The sequence below is a fragment of the Acomys minous genome (genome assembly GCF_964271855.1).
Source record: "Acomys minous genome assembly, chromosome: 3".
NCBI lineage: Eukaryota > Metazoa > Chordata > Mammalia > Rodentia > Muridae > Acomys > Acomys minous.
The window spans coordinates 44,124,903-44,146,237 of NC_140485.1; the positions used below are offsets into that span (position 1 = coordinate 44,124,903).

A 21,335-nucleotide genomic window follows, 5' to 3' on the forward strand; every position below is an offset into this window, starting at 1 on the left:
ACCCATTGGTGTCTCTTTTGCCCTTTTAAAACTTGCGTTCTTTGTCTTTTCAGCATTGACTTCTGGCCCTCATTTTTAAGTTCAGTCCCGTGTGGGCTACATGCTGTAACCATGGTGTCCTACATACAAAATGGCATCAACACATTAGGAATTTCCTTCCTTTTTTATGATGGTACAGAGTGGTTTGAGGTTGGAAGAAACTGGGGCGTTTTGTCCCTCATAGTTACTGAAGAAACTTAAAGCAATTGGTTAGCACAAGGTTCTAAGTACTTGAAGCAGTGGGCTGGAGAGATGGCCCAGTAGTTAAGAGCATTTGCTTCTCTGGCACAGGGCCTGGGTTCCCAGCACCCACATGGTGGCTCAAAATGGACTGTAACTTTAGCTACAGGGGATCTGTTAGCCTCTTCTGGCATCTTTGCACATTGTACTCACATAGTGCACATACATACATGCAGACAAGATATTCACACACACACACACACACACACACACACACACACACACACGTATGCCTAAAGTACTTGAGGCATCACTATTCAGCCACAGAAAGGCTAAGTGTATGGAGAAAGAACGGTGTTTGGGAGGTTTAGGGATCAGATTCACTTCCATTCTAATTGCCTTAGCAGGAACTCTGTTATGGGCTAAGTGCAGGGAAGCTGGGAAATGTAGTCTAGCTCTGTGTCTAGGAAGTCTCCTTATTAAATTGTGTAAGAAACACAATTCATATCTCCTGGAAAGCTATCCATGTATTTTCTCTTAATGTGATGCTGAGCTAACAGGCACAATCTCTTTTTAAAGACTTGCTAGTTAGTTTTGTTTTGTTTTTTAAGGAGATTAAAATGTCCTTTCGATTTTTCTCACTGGAGCTGTAAGTGCAGGAGCTGTCAGTGTTTTGCTATCTCCTCTCTCAGGAACCAACGTCAGTGGCTGCTTGGGTGGATCCTTCTTTGGAATCAGAACTAGAGTGTTGGTCACTGGGAGAGCATCTTACAAAATGGAGTCTTCTGTGGCAGATGTCCTAACAAGTGCATTGGGAGCTTTGTGGCCATTGATTATTGATCACTGAACCCAGCGTCTTCACAGCCATGACTTAGGCCCACCTACAAACTCTCTCTTTCTCTCAAAATACATTCAGGGGACGGTTCTACAGCTATCCTCAGAAGGTAGCATGGAACTGAAATAGGAGTTTTGTTGCCCACACCCTTAGACCACTGGAACTCTTCCTTTGGGATACCCAGGTTTAATAAGTGACCCTTGGTCACTGGAGAATCTGACTCTCTCCTGTGCCCTTGTTACTGAGTCTTAGCCTGCCTACTCTCACTGAGTTTTCTATGAGAGAATTTGTGTTTTTGAGGTTAACTCTGCTAAGGAGCACTGAGATGGCACACTGCCAATGTCATGGGTGGGAGAGGGAGTAGCCGAGTTAACCCTTTGTAGGAATGAGATTTCACTGCTCATTGGAAGGGTGGAATTGCTAAGTCATGATGTGTCAGCAGGAGAGACGTGGCAGAGGGGAATCACATCTTTTTAAGTCTTTGTCTTAGCCAAGGTGTAGGTTGTTTCCAATTTTCTCTCCAGGTTAGAAAGGAGGAGCTGATGGTAAAGTGTAAGTCAAAATATTAAATGTAAATCAGAAAGTATAAATTCATAGTTGTCATTTTTGTTGTTAGTTTCCTTTTTAAAAAGTACCTCAACCCTGAAGCTTCTAATAAAAAAGAAAAGGAATCTTTTTTCATCTGTAGATGAATTATCCTTCAATTTTTAAGCCTTTCTCTCCAATTTCTCCCTTTGTTCTCTGAAAAATTGTAGTAGGTACATGGTTCTACCATATTTTAGATCTGGTTTCAGGACAAAGAAAACTCTTTTCTTCAGTCACTGTTCTGCATGCTTGGGAGGTTTGATCTTTATATAGGGTTGTTCTAAATGTTTTGAATTATTGAAAACTAGTAACTGAGTTCTGGTCATGAAGCATTAAAGTGAATACTTGAGATGTGTTAGCAGCTACTGTGACCTGAGTACTTACATACAAATAAGACAGGTAGGCTTGCTGGACAAGACCTTCTCGTGCCTGTAGCTGCGTGAGTGTATGCAGTGTGTCTTTGGGGCTTTGGCTCCGTGAGTGTGTAACCTGACATTTATCATTTTTCTCCAATGAATTTTTTTCCTCTGGAATTAAAATGATCCATTAATTCTTTTGGAATCTCATTTCGTTTTCTTCTGTCCTTTGCCCTCCCGACCTGCACTTATGTAGCACCAAGGGTCAGCAGGTCTCTGCTCGCTGCTCTTCAGATACTTAGGTCTGCCACCTGAGTGCTGGGATGAAAGGTTTGTGCCACCACACCCTGCCCGTTGCTATTTAAAGGAGGATACAAGAGTCCAAATTTAGGATTACCTAGCCCACGTGAAAGTTGAGTTTTTAAACCTTTCTTAGCAAGAACGAGCCTCTGGGGTAGGAAGCAGTGTTTCTAGTCTGTGCAGCTGCCTGATAGATACACATTTTTGTGTATAGTGCAGAAAACTCCTGGTCTTGTCTGGAGTAGACATGTTAGCACCGGAAAGCCACAGCAGAGCCTGGTGGGGGTTCACAGGCACATAGCCGCGTTGTTGAAGCACCCCTACCTTTTCTCTGCCTGTACCTGACAGTTCTCCCATATTCATGCTATTAGACGTTCCCCCCTCCCTTGTTGAATCTCCATTGAGGCCCCCCCCAACCCTACAACATTGTGGAAGGTGTCAAATCAGTACTGGGACAGGGGCCCCCCACTGCGCTGAGCCTCTCAATGCCTGCCTTCAAGTTGCAATGACAATGCCGTTTTGTTTGTGTCGCACCTACACCTCTGCATTCTTTGGATTCCATTTCAGACCTAGAGCCATCTTGCCAGGAAATGTTTCAGTGTGCGTATGTAGAAAATAAGTCAGTGCTACCACCACTGTGTCAGCCCCTCACCCCCAAAAAGAACCAATATTTAGCCAAGGACGTTCCGTTTCTCAGTTGTCCCTCTGTGGCCTGCCCAAGACTACAGTCTCCGGAGAGACCTACATGCCCAGTTTCAAAGGGTTCCCACCACCAGAGAGCAGAGTTTGAATTGCGCCAGTGGTCTGTGATGTGTTTTAGATCACCCGACTTCATATTCTTCCTTTCAAAAGCAAAAAAGAACATAAAAGAAAAACAACAGAAAAGTGAAAAGTCAGACACACACACACACACACACACACACACACACACACACACACACACACCTGAAGACGACAACAATAGCCCACAGAGATCATTTTGTGTTGGCATCTAGGCTGCCCTGGGTTGTAGCTGATATTTTCTTTTCTTTTTTCAAATTTTATTTTATTAATTAGATGTAGCTGATATTTCCACTGTCACTTCCAGCAGCCAGCAATTGAAAACAGCCCACTTCCTGTCTCTGAGCTGGGACTTTTGTCTGGCTTGAACTTACGCAGGTCTTGCACTTGCTGCCACACTTTCCTATGTGGGTCAGCCCTGTTCTGTCCGGAAATGCTGGGTTTTGGGGATTATCCACCACCTCTGGCTCTTACAGTCTTTCTTCCTCCTCTTCTGTCTGGCTCCCTGAGCCTGGAGGGGAGCATTGATGAAGACACCCTCTTTAGGGCTGAGCAGTCCAGAGGCTTGCACGCTGCTTGTTGTGCAGTCGTGGCTCTCTCTGTTATCTAGAAACAGCTTCTCTCGTGGGGTTTCAGCTGATCTCCTGAGAGTGGTGGTTCTCAGGTTAGCTCCTTATGCTTTGGTTTTCCTTATTGGAGATAGGAGGAACTTCTTCAAAGTATTTCTTACGTATTTGTTTGTTTATATGTGTGTGGAGGTTAGAGGTCAACTTTCAGGAGCCCCCTCTTTCCCCTTGTGGGTGCTAGGGAATGAACTCGGGTTATCTATCAGACTTGGCAGCAAGTGTCTTTGTCCACTGAGCCATTTGGTGGTTTGGAAATAGTATGGTTGAGGCAGGAAGTGTTTCAGGAGAGGCATGGGTGGGTGGACAGCTAGTGGTGAGTAGCTATTGGCTAGAACATCAGCAGACCTATTACAAATGCTACCTTCTCAGAGCTACCTCTCTCTCTGTCTCTCTGTCTCTGTCTCTGTCTCTTTCTCTCTTCTTTTTTTCTCTCTCTTTTAAAAATATTTTATTTATTAATTATTTTGTATACAGTGCTCTAGCTCTTAAAATTGTCCAGCAGCAGAAATATATATTTTTTAAAAGTCCATCTTACAAAATATCTGCTTCTGGGGCTGATGAGATGGCTCAGCAGGTGAAGGTCTTGCCATCCAACCTGGCAACCCTAGGATCCACATGGTAGAAGGAGAAAACTGAATCTTGCAATTTTCCTATGACGTGTGTGTATGTGTGTGTGTGTGTGTGTGTGTGTGTGTGTGTGTGTGTAACTAGAAAAAGAACTAAGAACTTAGGGAACATCAGTTTTAAAACATTAAAAATTGTTTTTAAAGTTATGTTTTGCTACATTAAAAATTATAATAACATCATAACAAGTTACAAGTTCATCCTCTGTTCAAAATTATGTAAGGACCAGGGAGGTGGCTCAGTGGATAAAGCACTTGCCATACAAACGTGAGGACCAGGGTTCAGATCCTCAGCACCTGTGTAAAAGCTGGGCGGGTCAGGCAGCCAGTCATCTGTAATCACAGGCTCAAGATGGCTGATCAGTGAGATCTGGGTTCGATTGAGAGACCTGCCACAATAAATAAAATGAAGATTAGGGAAGAGGCCTCAAAGCAGCTTTGAGCTTCGACATACTTATATGTGTACACCTGGCCCATGTCCATGCTCTCACACATGCGAACATGAATACACAAAGGTGCTCACCCTACACACATGCATACACACATAAATTTTAAAGAATGTTATGTAGGTTGTCTGCACATGCGCATTGCCCCATTGTGTAGAATTCCTAACATTGCTCTCATGAGATTATTGGGAAGCTTAAGTGACGTAACTTGTGTGGTCTAGTCTCCGGTCTCACCAGCTCACTGTGGTTAGTAAGTCTTTATTGCATGTTGGTATTATGCATTCACAGTGGTTATTTTCAAGGTTAGGGATACAACCCAGAGCCTCACACATGTGAGAGAAGTGCTCGCTCATTGAGTGAGACCTGTTTCTGCTATCATACTTTCATCTAAAGACATATATTACTGACAAGTCCCACATCAGCCTTCTGTCCAGTGCTGCCTAAAAACTCCCCGAAGTTGGGCAATCTTTTTTTTTTTTTTTTTCAGTCTTTGCCCCCTGGGCTCTTTTCTGAACTGCTGCTTATTAAAAAGCTGTTCCTATCATGTTTATTTTGGAGGTAAATTGTAGGTATTTGAGGCCACGTGAGGAAATCTGTTAATGATTTAGGAAGTGTGACAAGTGTAGAGCACATGTGTGAGAGTCTTGTTTATGAGTTTTACAGTGTTCTTCCATATATACCCTGGGATTTGGGTGGCTCTTGTGGCGGCAGGGGGTGGGTGGGGGGGTTGGGGGGGGTTGAGCCAGGCCTCACACATGCTAGGTGAGCTCTTCAGCACTGAGTTCTACCTCAGCCAAAGACTGTTATGGTTTTAGGGAGCCCACTCCCTACCACAGCACCTTCTGGAGGAGAGACAGGAAGTAGCGAAGGTTTGAGGCAGGCACACGTGGAGAGTGAACACTGTACCCGCTCTCGGTGTGTGGAGAAACCGAGACTTTCCTCACTGCACTCTGTTGAATTGTTCTCCCAGGAGACCTAAAAGAGCTGTTGCTCATCCCTGCATGTCCCAGTTTCCTGGGGACAAGGAAAGACACCCAAAGAGGTAGTTGTCGGTAGTCAGAAATATCATAAGGGGTGAGTATGTCATGTGCGTGTAAGAAACTATCACAACAAAACGCATTATTTTGGACACTTAAGGTAGGTTGATAAGGGAAAAAAAAGTACTTTTGCCATGGGGTAGAATGAAGGTAGGGTGTGCACAGTGTCATCTGGGGCCTTGGAGATTGTGGTCATTCAGAGGAGGGGCAGCCAAGAGACAACTGATGTGCCTAGATTGGGAAACGCTGTGTGTTACTACTGCTTAATACAGTAAAATATCCTGCCCTGCTTCTGAGATGGGTGACCTCCTTAGAACGTTAATAGTGTATCCACGTTATCAGAAACAATTATTTTTTAGCCAAGAAGCTTTGCTGATTTTTTTCTCTTAAAACTGAGAAGAGATACCACTATAGTCAGCTTGAGAGAAATGAGCGTCCATCCACAGCATTACCTCTGAACGTCCCTGGCGTCTGAGAGCTCCCTGCATGACAAAATTCAGCCCTGAGGGAAGCGAACATCAGCTGGCCCTAGGGTCTCTGAAGACTATCTTTTTACTGTTAGTTTCGATATTGGGAATCAAGCACATATGTTCCCTTTTGGGGGTATCTATCTGGGGGCTCCTTTGTGGAATCCAGCATCATCTCTAGTCACAGCTGAGCCAGGGAGCAGACATTAGTCACCTCTGCTTCCCAGAACAATGTCTTGGGAATTGATGTTGAGGTGACAAGTGTTTCTGAGAACAGATTGTACTATTTCAGTACTTAGCACCGAGGAGATTTAAGAACAGGGAGGAGGGAGTAAAAATTGCAAGGTGTGAGTTACGTGTTCAACTGGACTGACTCGCCTGTACTTTTTCTTTCATGTTCACATAGAAACCCGATGTCCTGACCACCGGAGGCGGGAACCCAATAGGAGATAAACTTAATGTCATGACCGCAGGGTCCCGGGGGCCCCTCCTCGTTCAGGATGTGGTTTTCACTGATGAGATGGCACATTTTGACAGAGAGCGAATTCCTGAGAGAGTGGTACACGCAAAAGGAGCAGGTGAGAACAATCTGTGTTCTTCACTCCTAACCTGGCTCAAAGGCATTCCCAACGCACCTGACAACCTTAAGCAGAGGGAACCAGACATTGCCTTCCTTCAGTAAAACCCCAATTCTCCATTTTTGGAAAAAAAGGAAAGCTTTATTAGTAGAAGAATGGCCTAAGTTTTTGTATTATTATAAATCATATTAACATATTATATACTAACATTAATTTTTTATACTATTTGTTATGTTATAATATTATATATTATATAATATTATACCAGTATATAATAATATAAATAATATATAATACAAATACACAAATAATATATAAAACAATTATATAATTTTGTTGCTTATATAATTATCATATATATAATTTACTCCTATATAATCTAATAAACATGATAATATAATATGTATTTTATGTAATATATAACATATATAAACATAGCATATATTATTTATATATTCATATATAAAATATATAATAAAATATACATTATATATTATGTATAAAACAATTTAAAATATTTATTCAATTAATATGCATTGGTGTTTTATCTGTGCACCATGTGAGTAACTGGTGCTGAGGAGTCCATAAGAAGGCATCAGAGCCTCTGGAACTGGAGTTGCTGACAATTTTGTGCTGCCTTGTGTTGGATGTTGAACCTGGGTACCCTGGAAGAGCGGCCAGCGCTCTTAACTGCTGAGCCGTCTGCTCAGCTTCAAAACAGTTTTAAAAACTACCTTTTGGGAGCTGGAGAGTTAGTTCAGTTGGTAAAGTGTGTCCTGCACAGCCTCGAGGACTCAAGTTTAGATTGCTAGCATCCATGTGTAAAAAAAGCTGGCATACTATAGTGTACTTGTAACCTCAGGGTGTGTGGGGGAGGCGGGGAGTGGACAAGGCTCTCAGTGGGCCAGCCAAGCCAAGTCAGTTTCAGTGAAAGACCTGTCTCAAACAGATAACAATGGAAAGCGGTCCAGGACATGTAGCTTCCCCCGTGATCTCCACACTCACATGCAGCTTCCCTCCCCCGTGACCTCCACACTCACATGTACATACACGCACATGCCCAGATGGTATGCGTGCACACATGCACAGAACAAACAAATAAAAAGAAAGTAACTTCCCAGCAGGTGTGGCAATGTGGCACATGCCTGTAATTTCAGCACTTGGGAAGCAGAAAAAGACCGAGTCCAAGGCCGGTCTGTGCTAAGTGGTTGTATCCTGTAGCTCAGTACTGGAGTGCTTATCTATCAAGCCTAGGGTTCACCCTCCAGCACCACACATACCAAAAAGTAACCTTTCTCTATTTTTTTCTGTTATATAGTTCAGTAGAAGAAGGAAAGCACAGATGGAGAAACATGCACCAATTGTAGCTTAGTTAAAACGGGCTCTTTCCGCATAAATACTGAAATGAACTGACACACAGCGCATAGTTATGTTGGAGTGGTGAATTTGGGGCAATTTATTTTCTTCTCTTTCATCTAGCATCTGCAAAACTTTGATCTTCTTTTATGGTGGATGTAAAAGATGACAGTGGTGTTTAAAGGGAAAGCCCAATAAAAAGAGTATCACCGCCGTCAGGTGATAGTGGCAGTGACGCACGCCTTTAATCCCAGCACTCGGGAGACAGAGGCAGGTGGATCACTGTCTACAGCCTGGTCTACAAAGTGAGTCCAGGACAGCCAGGGCTACACAGAGAGACCCTACCTCAAAACAAACACAATAACAACAACAAAGAAACAGCAGCAGAGAAAGGGCAACGCGTCATCTTCTTAGCCTGCCTCTGTGGACTTGTAGTCAGCTTTCCTGGCTTCTTCATCTCTGCTTCCTAGATACGATACGTTTCTTCCTGTCATCTTAGGTCTTCTCTGATGACACTTGTCATTTGGCAGCTGTCCTTTCTGCCCTGTCTTCTTCCCTGGAAATGTGTCCTTCCGCTTCCTTCCTTGGCTCCTGCCTGTACCTCAAGGCTCTCTGAGGTACTTTGACTTTAGTCAGCCTTGACCAACTAGCTGTTTCCAGCACCCCATCATCACCTCTTGGCTCCTGCGTGTGGCACTCCTTGGAGCACTGGGTGACAATGGGACTTTGCATTTTGGCCCTTAACATTCTGTGTTCGCTTACTTCTTCTCCCCCATCGTATTGGAAGGTCCTGGAATTCGGGTGCTGGATGCTTGGTTTCTCTTGTCACAGGTGCCAGTTGAGGCCTGAGGCCTGAGGGATGGGCCTGTGCTGAGAATGTCTGTCTTCTCATTAGGTGCCTTTGGATACTTTGAGGTCACTCACGACATCACCAGCTATTGTAAGGCAAAGGTGTTTGAGCATATTGGGAAGAGGACTCCCATTGCGGTGCGATTCTCCACAGTCGGTAAGTCAGTCTGTTTGCTTGCCTCTTCTGGTTCCTTCAACCTGCACCTTATGTGGGGGACATTCATAACTTACTCTTAAGAAAAACATACTAAGAAACAGAAAGCAAGTATTTCTGTAATTTTAGTCTGTTTCATTGTATAGGTAATACCTGGAGCATACAGGAGGTTATTTATTGTTTTGTTTGTTGGACCATCAGGGGGTTATCGCTGCATTTTTTTGACGTTTAGAAAGAACATTCTATAGGAGTTGCCTCAGAGGGAAATATGGAGTGGAGATTTTCTTTAATACCCATCGTCACAGCTGCTCTTTACTGAGAACTAAGTGTACTGCAGCAATAGTACAGGTGATTGACTTGCGCTAATCTGTAGATCTACTTTGCAGTATGAGGCTCATCTATTTCAGAATGATTGGAATATTTTATTATTATGTTGCATAATTAATATTTGTACCTGCCTACATATATATCCTAACATACCACAGTGCCAGTAATTAGTTAGGCTTTTCTGCTAGGCTCTCTGCTCAAACAAACAAACAAACAAACAAACCAACCAACCAACCATACTATGCAAAATGAATGAGATAAAGAATAAACTTGTACATTAAATAATTTTTTAATACTAACTTTTTGATATTTCACTCTTTTCTTAAACATTTTATTGTTTTTATTTTATGTGTATGGATGTTTTGCCTGCATATGTGTCTGTGTACCATGTGCATGCCTGGTATCCTCAGAGGCCAGGAAGGGGTGTCAGATCCCCTGGAACTGGAGTTAAATGCTTGCGAGCTGCCATGTGGGTGCTGGGGATGGAATCTGAGTCTTAACTGTGATTAATGAATGAGTCAGTTCTCTGGTCTCACACAGCTCGCTCTTTATTACTCTAATCTTCATAATTATTTTCCTAATTACCTGGTTAAATGGATAATCTTGTCAGCTCTTGGTATTCTTGATCTCTTATCAGTTTCAATTCATTCTTTTGTCTGATTTCTAGAACCAATTAGCAGGTAGGTTGTAGTAAAAACGCCGCAGACATTTCCAGGAAGTGGGCTGAAGGCGGTGGATGCTAATCGCCTCTGTGACGTGTGGCTTCTTGGCTGCAGTGTGCTTGGTGCTGCCTCATTCTTCCATTTGAATCTTCCAGCTGGAGAGTCGGGCTCGGCTGACACAGTTCGTGACCCCCGTGGGTTCGCAGTGAAATTCTACACTGAAGATGGTAACTGGGATCTTGTGGGAAACAACACCCCTATTTTCTTCATCAGGGACGCCATATTGGTAGGTGATGGACTGTTTTTCTCTCTACAAGTGTTGTTGATTTCTTTTGACTTCCAGGTCTCTTCAGGGTTAGCATTTTCTCCAGGATAAGCCCTGGAGAAAAGAGTCAGTGTATTGTTTGGGTTGCCCTTTAATTTTCCTCCCTAGAATTTAGAATATCTCTGTAATATCAAATGATAATTACCATTGGCCTGAGATTTGGCATGTTAAGATGCTACATCTGACGTGTTGGGAATAGTCCAGCTCCCATTGCAGAGCCTGGAGGATTAGTGAAGATGGCCTTTGTCCAAGAAGCAGATAGAGGATATTTCTCTCTCTCTCTCTCTCTCTCTCTCTCTCTCTCTCTCTCTCTCTCTCTCTCTCTCTCTCTCTGTGTGTGTGTGTGTGTGTGTGGTGTGTATGCATATGTGTGTGATATATATATATATATATATGTATATATATATTTGTGTATATGGTGTATGTGTGTGTGTTTGTGTTTGTGTGTGGTATGTGCATGGTGTGTGTGTGTATGTGTGGTATGTGTATATATGTGTGTGTATATGTATGATGTGTGTATGTGTGGGATATATGTATATATGTGTGTGTGTGGTGTATGCGTGTGTGTATGTTTGTGTGGTGTGTGTGTGCTTGGTGGTGATGGCAGTATTTAAAGAGATACCTCAGCTCTGAATGCATTTGATACTAGAGTATCTAAAGAATTGGTTGAACATGCTGAGCACATTTTATTTGAAAGCTTAACAATCTAAGTTTATGAAATTGTATTGATTAGAATTATAACCATAAGGGAGCCAAAGATAATACATCATGTAAGACTCTATAATTCTTACAAACTTAGGTTTCTGATTTTTATTTTCTCTCCCTCCCTCCCATTTAGTTTCCATCCTTTATCCATAGCCAGAAGAGAAATCCACAAACTCACCTGAAGGACCCCGACATGGTCTGGGACTTCTGGAGCCTGCGCCCAGAGTCTCTCCATCAGGTGAGAACCCTGCCTTTTTTCACTGTGTTGTACTGTGTCACCTGGGATGGCATTGTTAATGTGTTCTTGCTGCTTCGGTTGTTTTATTGGAATTGGCTTCTGTCTTTTTGGGGTGCTTCTTCAGATTTCTTGATCTCAAAGAGTTTGCATCTAAGCCTGATGCTTAGATGGTTGGAAACACGATCAGTTAATGTTTAGGCGTCTTTAGGAGGTGAAGCTGTGTGTTAAGGAAGTGAGAGAAAAGCACTACTAAAAGTCTTTGCTATCAAAATACAGTTGGAGAGGCTGCCTGCAGTGGGTGGTAGATACCGCTACAAGGAACAGATGTGTGATGGAGAGATAAGAAAGATAGAACAGTAGAAAAAAAGGAGCGGTACATGCCGTGTAGATAGAAGAAAAGGAAGCAGTGAGTGTGCTGTGCAAAGAGGTGGAGCTGGAGACCGATGGTGGTGAGGACCAGGCTCATGTGAGTGGCCAGTGCTGCTGCTTGAGGCCATGGTGATGCTGATGGTCTAGGTTGCCTCTGAGGGCCTTGTCTGGGTCTGTGGTTCTACTGTACCGGGGCCCATGTTCACGGTCTGTGCTGTCACCAGAAACCGTGTGGAAGCCCATGATCCTGGCTCCCGCTGACTGTAAAGAGCTGGGAAGCTACTTTGGCAGTGATATTGGTGATTGTAGATGCACAGTTGAGAGAGAAGGACATGGAAGGCTTCTATGACAACCCCTATTCTTGCTCCATCTCTCACCCCTCCCATAGTAGCATCCTAAACAGGAAGCCATGGAAAAGAAGTGTGATAAGGATGCTGAAGTTAGCTCTTCATAGTTGATGGCTTCTGGCCCGGGGTCCGGGAGGGGAACACCTAGGTTCTATTTTAGGGGCAGGCCACTGAGAGTTGGGCCATGCTCCAATGAGTATGTAGGTAACACAAATTGGACTTGTTTATAGTTTTCTTATTTATTTATTATTTTTAAATTTTTGTTTATTTTTAAATTTTTGTGGGGTGGGGAGATCACAAGACTTGGGGAGCAAACATGGAAGGACTCGGAAATGAGTGTGATGGGTGCATGATGCCATATTCCCAAAGAATCAATAAAAGGTGTTTTTGGTTTTTTTGTTTTGCTTTTTCGAGACAGGGTTTCTGTGTAGCCCTGGGAGTCCTGGACTCGCTTTGTAGTACAGGCTGGCCTAGAACTCACAGAGATGTGCCTGCCTCTGCCTCCCTGAGCGCTGGAATTAAGGGTGTGTGCCACCACGCCCAGCTTCAATAAAAGTATTATATTTAAAAAATAGATACATAAAAAAAATTTTGAGCAACGTGTTAGTTTAGTTTCCAGATTTGCTTTAGCGTTCTTTCATAGAATTTTATGATATTATTGATTCATGCTTCATCATGCTTTAAATCTGTAGGTGAAAAATGACAGCTCCTTCCATGGGAAGTTGGCAAGTGTGTTCTGTGTCATGAAGGCATCCTCCGCAAATGCGTGGGTGCAAAAACTTGGGATACTTCTATTTAAATGGGAGGATTTCCATTTCTGTTCCTCAGGTTTCTTTCTTGTTCAGCGATCGAGGGATTCCGGATGGGCACCGGCACATGAACGGCTATGGATCACACACGTTCAAGCTGGTTAATGCAAATGGAGAGGCCGTCTATTGCAAGTTCCATTACAAGGTACTTGTCTGGACAAGGCGACAAGGCTCCTCCTTCCTACACAACTCCCTTTACCTCTCCTAAAGGACTGAGCAGGGATGGAGGTCTTCCCTCCCTTTCTCTTACTTTCACCCAGGGGTACAAAGAATTGATCCAGTTGAAATGCACTGTGAATATTTTGTTGGCCATCTTTCCAGAGAGCACATTCAGGCCACTCAAATTAGAACTGTGTGTGGCCGGCCGATGGCTTCTTCCTTACATGTAGCTAGACGTTGGGGCACATGACAGTTGAAGTCTCCCTGCTTTTCGTGTGTGCATTTGTGTGGGTGGAACCTGGGGCCTCACGCATGCTAGGCAAGTGCTGGACCACTGTGCTACTACATTCCCAGCACCTGTTGTGTTTTGAGACATGATCTCAGTATGTTGCCCAGGTCAGCTTTGACTCACATGGTAGCCCAGCTGGGCCTTGAGCTTGCAATCCTCTTACCTCAGCCTCCTGAGTAGCTGGGCTTTTAGGCCCACAGAACCAGGCTCAACACCGCTCCCTTTTAGCAATACCCCAAAGGTCTGCTTTCTTCATCATATTTTCATACTTATATGAACAAGGTATTTAGGTGTATTAAATAGGAAAACTGTCTCTTTTATATCTTGGATCAATGTGAAGAAGACAGTAGGTTCCTGGGTTTATAATTCCCAAAGGGAACAGAGCAAGACTCAATGAGTACAGGGGATACCAAGCCTCATTGGAAGCCTTGGAGTCAGGCTAGCCTGAGCTCAGATCTTCACTGTCCCAGAGACGTAACTGTTGAAAGTTCTTTTCACTGTAAAATTGGGATGCAGCTACAGCTGTCCACTGGCCTGGAGTGAATAGATTGCTTGTAGGTTTGTTTAGCAGAGGATCCTGAGGTAGATTGGGATGTGTATGGATTCATTCATTCATTCATTCATTCATTCACTCATCTTATTCTGATTTGTAGTTACTCTTTTCTAAATCTCAGGGGTTTGGTTAACAGCAGAAGAGCTTTGTACTGTTGTGATACGTTGAACATGTTGGCTCACTGGGTGACCTGCAAGCGGTGGCTTCATGTTTAGATCCTGAGTTGCCTTCTCCTTTGGTCCCTTCCAGAGTTGATTTTGCTAAGTGTTTCCATGACATGCAGCTTCTGGAGTCTTAGAATGTGGCATGCAGTCAGCCAGTTGAGCAGGGCTGTGGAGATAGGAGTGCTGGGCAAAGTGACATAATGTCTCTTTGAGTGTGATTGACTTGCTTGGAAAGGCAGAATGCTGATTTTGCCTGTTCACAGAGAACTGGTATCGGGTGGCTACACTGAAGCTCATGGTAGCTTAATGAACTCTTGATTCTATAATTTCTTAAAATAAAACAAAAGGAGGACAGCAGTGATGGAGGGATATGTTTATCAGAATTTCAGGATTTATTTGAGATGTTTTAAAATGGGAATTAGGTTATTTCCAGAATTCCTTGATGTATATATATCTAAGGCAAACAGTACAGGATCTCCAGAAGAGTGTCCATCAGATGATGAACAGACTAAGAAGATGTGGTACAGGAGGGTAGAGGCTGGAGGGATGGGCAAGGCTGGCTGATGGTGCTCAGTCATAGCTAGGGAGGACCAAGTTCTCGTGTGCTGTTGCACAGGAGAGTGACTGTGGATAGTAACTGCATTACAGCCCTGAAAAACATGGAAGGAAGGAAATGATCAATATTCTCCATTAATATGCATAATTTTGGTGTCTTAATGTATCAGTTAAAATATATTAAACTTAAAAACTATATACAACCCTTTAATTTTTATTATATATTGCTTGTTTTAATGGATAAGAATTTTTCTTATTAAGAAAGTTTTTTTTTTAATTTATAAAAATTCAAATGATGTAGAATACATAAAGGCAAAGAGATGAATGATTTTAAATGTGAAAGGTATGGAACAAATTCCCCTGACAAAAAGAATCGGGATAAATAAGTAGTTTCCTGTAAATAAATTTATTAGTGTCCGTTCTGAACAACAGAAGTGTGATTTAAGCAAAGTGTCATCTCTGGGTCGTGTTACCCAGAACCCTTCAGTGAATTCCTGGTTACATTTTGGTGACCTCCCCTTCCCTAAACTTGGTTTGAGCTTCCTTCTTTCTCTCTGCAGACTGACCAGGGCATCAAAAACTTGCCTGTTGGAGAGGCGGGCAGACTTGCCCAAGAAGACCCCGATTATGGCCTTCGAGATCTTTTCAATGCCATTGCCAATGGCAACTACCCGACCTGGACTTTTTACATCCAGGTCATGACCTTTAAGGAGGCAGAAACTTTCCCATTTAATCCATTTGATCTTACCAAGGTAAGTCAGCAGCAACTCTATTATTTTATAAATGTCTTCCTTAACAACAACAACAACAAAAACAACAACAACAACAACAACAATTCATAGGCAAGCATAGTGATGGGCTAGGTAAGAGGTGGCAGCTCAGCAGGGTCCTTGTGCCTGTGAGTGGGTCCTTGTCAACTCCTCACTTCCACTCCTGTGCGTGAAGTTCATGGGGTCATTTTGTAGGCTTCCTGTCCTATTAGCAGGGTACGGGTCTGGAAAGGCTAATGCACTCTGGTTCTGCACAAGGTCAATATTTACCATTTATTACAAAATGATAGTGCAGTCACCTGAAATTCTTACCATGTTTTATTGGGTTAAGAATTATTTTCAGTGGCTTGATTATATTTGAGAGTTGGTGTTTCCATGGCTGCCTTTCATATCCTTTAGCTGGTTATCTGGTAATTATGAATATGACATTGTTTTCAGGTTTGGCCTCACAAGGACTACCCTCTTATACCAGTTGGCAAACTTGTCTTAAACAGAAACCCAGTTAACTACTTTGCTGAAGTTGAACAGATGGCTTTTGACCCAAGCAACATGCCCCCTGGCATTGAGCCCAGCCCTGACAAAATGCTCCAGGTAAGCTGGTGAGCTGAGATGTTCGAGGCAGGTGTCTGTGTGCACAAATACATGTGCGCACAGTGCGATCTTTTTATGAGGAATTACCAGAACTTTCACTTGAATTATAGTTGAGATGCTTAATTCTTACGAGATCAGTGGGATGAGACATCCGTAGGTGGTCATCCTTTAGTTAAACCAGTTCCAAAACACACTAATATTTAAAGATGTGAACACCTGATCATGGAAAAAAGATATTATAGAAAAGACTCTATATTTTAGAAAAGATAACACTATTGGCCCAGCCTATAAGGATATAATAAATTGTTACAACCACCAACAACATAACTTTATCTACTTCCTATTCCAAGGTGATACCTTCATATTTTCTCTCTGTGAAAACAGCTCCATGGATGATTTTTACTAACCTAATTTTGAGATTAATGGCAGCTGAATAATTTAATCACGTGACCTCGCTAGGCATTCATTTTCTAATCATTTTCTAGGGTGCTGTGCCAAGAGTTCACAGAGTGGAAAGTCTACTTTGGACTAGGATCAGTAGGAAAATAATTGACTTAATAATTGCTGTGCAAACCAATCTTTGTGTTTTTAGATGATGGGCACAAAACAGGGGTTAAAGATTAACTCTTAGGTCAGGCCACAGATTGAAGGTTACTGCTTACATAAGTTCTGACTCCAAGCAAGAGAGCCCTTGGAAAGCTAGCTGAGGTTTCCTGTGTCTGTGGGTTACCTTTGCTGTGACACTGGGACACCTGATACTTTTTTTTTTTGGAAAGTCAGGGTTTCGTTTTGTATTTTTTGGTTTTCCAAGACAGAGTTCTCTGTTCTGTTTTAGCCTCGGCTGTCCTGGAACTTACTCTCTAGACGAGGCTGGCCTTGAACTACTCACAGAGACCTTCCTGTCTCCACCTTAAAGCTGGGACTAAAGGCATGTGCCACCACTGCCTGGCTTGGAAAGTCAGTTTTTATTACACACACTGGGTACTGCAGTGCTGGGTGCGGTTCTGTGTAGCCCTGGATAACCATAGCATGAGACCGAGAATGCTATGGTGGGTCTGAGGTTGAAATGTGTGAGATAGAGGGCCAGTAAGAAAGTTCTAGGAACAAGATGACCTTTGAGATGGAGTTTGGTAGGATCCTGATTTTCAGCTAGTGACACAAGACAGTAGCGGGTGTGAGGACAGGCACAAAGGTGCTCTGGGTTGTGAATATTTAAACTGTAGAAACTATTCTGTCTTGAATGAGAGGAATTGAGTGTGCACGTGTTCACCGGGTCTGTGTTAGAGGAGACTTTAAATGGTGGACGTAGTACAGCTGTCCACGCTGGGAAGGTAGAAGGATTCTCCAGTTTTAAGAAGCACAGCCAGCTAGCTATCAAGTAGAGCAGCTCCTCTCGGTGACGAATAGTAAAGGAAGGGGCTGCAGTTAGGGACAGAAGGGGGACCAGAGCAGCGTTGAGCTAAAGCCGACATGTTAGCTGCGTGGTTGGCTCTGGGGAGTAGAGGAAGTCCAGATGCATGGCCCTGCCTACAGCCTCCCTGCCCTGTGGGCAGCGGGGAACAGAACCGTGTGGATGTGGGGCCAGCAGGGTGCACCAGGGCATGAAACCGCATGGCCAGAGCTCAAACTGTGTAATCCTGGTATTGAGAAAATAGGTTGAAAAATAAAAGGTTACCCCCTAGTCTTCACGAGAGTCTAGTCCACCAGTGTTCTTTGGGACCACAGCGACACCTGGAGACAGACAGCAGCTCAGCCACACGGTAAAGAGAACACTGAAGATTGGAACGGAGTACTAGGCCCAGGGTGGAGCAGCCGCAGCAAATGTGTATTCTGGGCAGGAAGAGACGACAAATGCAGGCCAGGCACAGTGGTGTTACTTAGCCGTGCAGTCTGATGGTACGTGAGAGGAGCCATGCAGCTGGAGAAGGACTGCTGGCCTCCGTTAGCCGTTTGGTGACCAGAGTGGAACTGTCAAAGGTCGTTCGTGTGGGTAAGGACTGTCATTGGAGGGGTCCTTAGGGAGATTCCTTTATGGGAATCCCAGGGCTAGTTAAAAAGGCTGCGTATACTCCTGAAGGGAAGAGCGCTGAAGCTGGGGCAGTGGCCTCTGCTGTGCTGATGGACAGTGTCTTCATTTTGTTTACATTTAAGCAAGGTCCTGTTAATAAATCTGAAAACATAATCCAAAGCGGCAAGCCAGAGCGTCATGAGATGGGCAGACTAGTGTAAAGCAGGAAACAGAGAGACGGCCATGCAACCGAACCGCGTGGCCTTTCTTTGCTCCTGCACTCTGTCATTTACCAGCTGGAATCAGAAGGAAGCTGGACTGGTTGCTTGAGTTGGGGAAACGACTGTTGGGTCAGGTAGAGCAGTGTCGCAAAGGAGAAAGCCTTCAGTAAGTCAGTGTCAGTGTGTGTGTTTACTGTGTCTGGTTCTCCACCGGGGTGCATTCTCCCCACTCAGCCGAGGTTAGAGTTGCCTGCTAACCATAAAGTGATCAAGTCAGAGTGGTGTGCTGGAAAGGTGGTTCTCAACCTGTGGGTCGCGACCCCCAGACACCACAGGTAGTTACATCATGACTCATAATAGTAGCAAAAATTCCAGTTATGAAGTAGCAAACAGGCATGATGTTATGCTTGCGGGGGTGGAGGGTGGGGGGGGGGGAAGGCCTGTCGATGTGAGCGATCTGGTACTGTGTTTGCCTTCCGTACCTTGGTGTTTAGTTTTCATTTCTAGTGGTCATTTTAAAAATGTAGTTCAAGTTTAAAATTTTAAGTCAATTTTAAGTTAGCACGCATATTTGTGAGTTTTCATTAGAACTCGCACGCACGCACGCACCCACACACATATATCATTCTTATATTTGTTTATATATACATATACTCCCCTTTCCCTTTTGCCCGCCCTCCTCCTCCTCTGCCTCATCTCCCCTTCCTTCCCCATACTGCTCCCCCCAAACCCCTTCAACTTTTATGTCACATTTATTCTATTGCCCTCTCGATTTTTCCTTCTCTCTTAAACTCTCTTTGTCCTCTGTCATGGTCTCCTCTCTATTCTTTCAAGCCTTGTTTTTTGTTTTGCCTTAACGTGATTGAGAACACAAGAATTCTGTTTAAGAGTCAAGGCTATAATCAAGGCGGTGGATGAAGAATTGCTCATAGTGTCAGACCTTGCACGGTGAGAAGACTCAGTGATGGGATGTTAAGATCAAGCAAGTCCTGAAGCTTTCCGCTAAAAGGAACGCCAGGATTCTCATCCTGTCTCAGGAAACAGGAGACATAATTTGCATATTCAGGCTAGCCTCAGAGTTGTGACCTGCGACTGTGGAGGGCCAGTGGTCCCAATCACAGCTTCCTCTCAGCGCTTGTTAGCGATGGCTCAGGATACAGAGCATCTAATTCACTATACATCATAGAGGTTGCTTCTTTGGACAATTTCCACACAGCTGCCTTTGTCGAACTGTGCTGTGTTTGAGAGCAAAGGCTCAATTCTTCCCCTGGAGGAGAGGGCTGGGGAGATGGAGAATTAGTTCAGGATTCTGGTGAGGCGAAATGTGACATGCCATTGCCAAGGCACTGTTGCGTCCTGGGGAGTGGGTAGACATCATTGTTGAGGACAGATGTGATACCCGTTGTCGGCCAGGTGGCGTGGGCGGGTAGGGATGGTTCTTTAGGAAGAAGAGGCCCTTTCTAAGTGGGAAGACGCTTGACTCGGCCCCGAGCAGAGCTGGCAGGATGATGCGGCGATCATGTCCTTCGAGTTTTAGAATGATGCCTAGAGATTATTTCCTATCTTGTAAATGACCATCTCTGACTTCTGCTTTGTGCATTACCTACCGCAGGGGCGCCTTTTTGCTTATCCGGACACTCACCGCCACCGCCTGGGACCCAACTATCTGCAGATCCCGGTGAACTGTCCCTACCGTGCTCGAGTGGCCAATTACCAGCGTGATGGCCCCATGTGCATGCACGACAATCAGGGTAGGCCGTGGATGTATCTGATTCCTTGTAAAGGCAGAGAGCATGTGGAGTGGGTGAGTGGGATGCCAGGCCAGTGGCTCTCAACCCAGCCCTGTGAGACCTCCTGGGCTGTGACATGGTGCAGGTGCTGTCAGCCACCGCCATCTTCCCTCTCAGGGGTGAGCTTTCGAGCTATCTGCAGTTTCTCCTGGCCTTTATCTATTTTACATCCGTTCTTGAGAGTCACCCTCCTCAGATTGCCCTTGCAGTGGAAGGCTAGGGGGAGAGTCTTGCACAATGGCCGTAGTGGAGTGTGTCCAACCTAGGTTACAAAATTCACAGTTCCTCAAGTCACCCTAACCCGGACTGAGACCTCGGGAATTCGAAGGCATGAAGTTCATATTTCTGCCTACGGTTCTGGTGAAGCCAGGGGGACCAGGTCTGCATGGAATTTGGGAGGGAAAACCAAGGGAGCCTTTTCTATGTTCTTCGCCCAAGTTGAATTCACCTAAGTTATCTACTGAGGTGACATTCTCCTGCATTTGAGTATCTTGGGGTTTATTTGTCTTGCCTTACCCCCTCCCACCCCCTGAGCCTCGAGACAGGGTTTCTCTGTGTAGCCTTTGCTGTCCTGGACTCACTTTGTAGACCAGGCCGGCCTCAAACTCACAGTGATTCACCTACCTCTGCCTCCCGCGTGCTGGGATTACAGGTGCGCGCCACCACCTCCCGGCTCTGGCTTTCCCTTTCAATTACCTTTATGATGTCGTTGACAGACAGCCTCTGGTTTAAATTCTAATTAGCCTAAGCGGAGCATTTGGTTGATGTGTTTTCTTTTAATATACCAGTTTAATGAATATCTTACCTTTTAATTTCCTGCTGGGGGCCCTATGTTTAATTAATAGCTGCAGAAATAGATCTCTGTAGAGGTTTATAGCCGTAGCTATCTGTATGAAAATTAAAGGTGTCCTATATTATAGGGTACACCGCCAATAAAAAAGAATATATGGACCCTAAACGGGACTTGGAAAATAGAGGACAAAACCCCACTTAACAGTTCTAACCCCCAGAGGACACAATGTTTGATTTTTTTTTTTCTGTATCTCTTACTGTGCTTTTCAGTGGCCGTTTTTACACATTAATAGTTTTGTATGTGCCATTTTGCTCGGCTTGCCTATCCTTACTCCCAGGCTTCCTGGTATTGACTGGGTCTATACCCTTTCTGCCAAACTCCCGTGGGTAAGTCCAGTATTTCTGCTCCCTTAGGACTCTGGAGGCGTGGGCCTGAAGCCGATGCTCTGT

General features: G+C 44.1%; 1 protein-coding gene across 1 annotated transcript in view; it reads left to right on the forward strand.

Annotated features, from left to right (window-relative positions):
- CAT (catalase) overlaps positions 1-21,335 on the forward strand; it is a 32,289-nt gene that overhangs the window by 3,252 nt on the left and 7,702 nt on the right. Inside the window, exons 2-9 of the mRNA XM_084776619.1 lie at positions 6,681-6,852; positions 9,104-9,214; positions 10,356-10,486; positions 11,364-11,468; positions 13,013-13,138; positions 15,274-15,465; positions 15,922-16,074; positions 19,916-20,054. Of these exons, the coding sequence (XP_084632745.1) occupies positions 6,681-6,852; positions 9,104-9,214; positions 10,356-10,486; positions 11,364-11,468; positions 13,013-13,138; positions 15,274-15,465; positions 15,922-16,074; positions 19,916-20,054 (1,129 nt within the window). The remainder of the gene's footprint in view (positions 1-6,680; positions 6,853-9,103; positions 9,215-10,355; positions 10,487-11,363; positions 11,469-13,012; positions 13,139-15,273; positions 15,466-15,921; positions 16,075-19,915; positions 20,055-21,335) is intronic.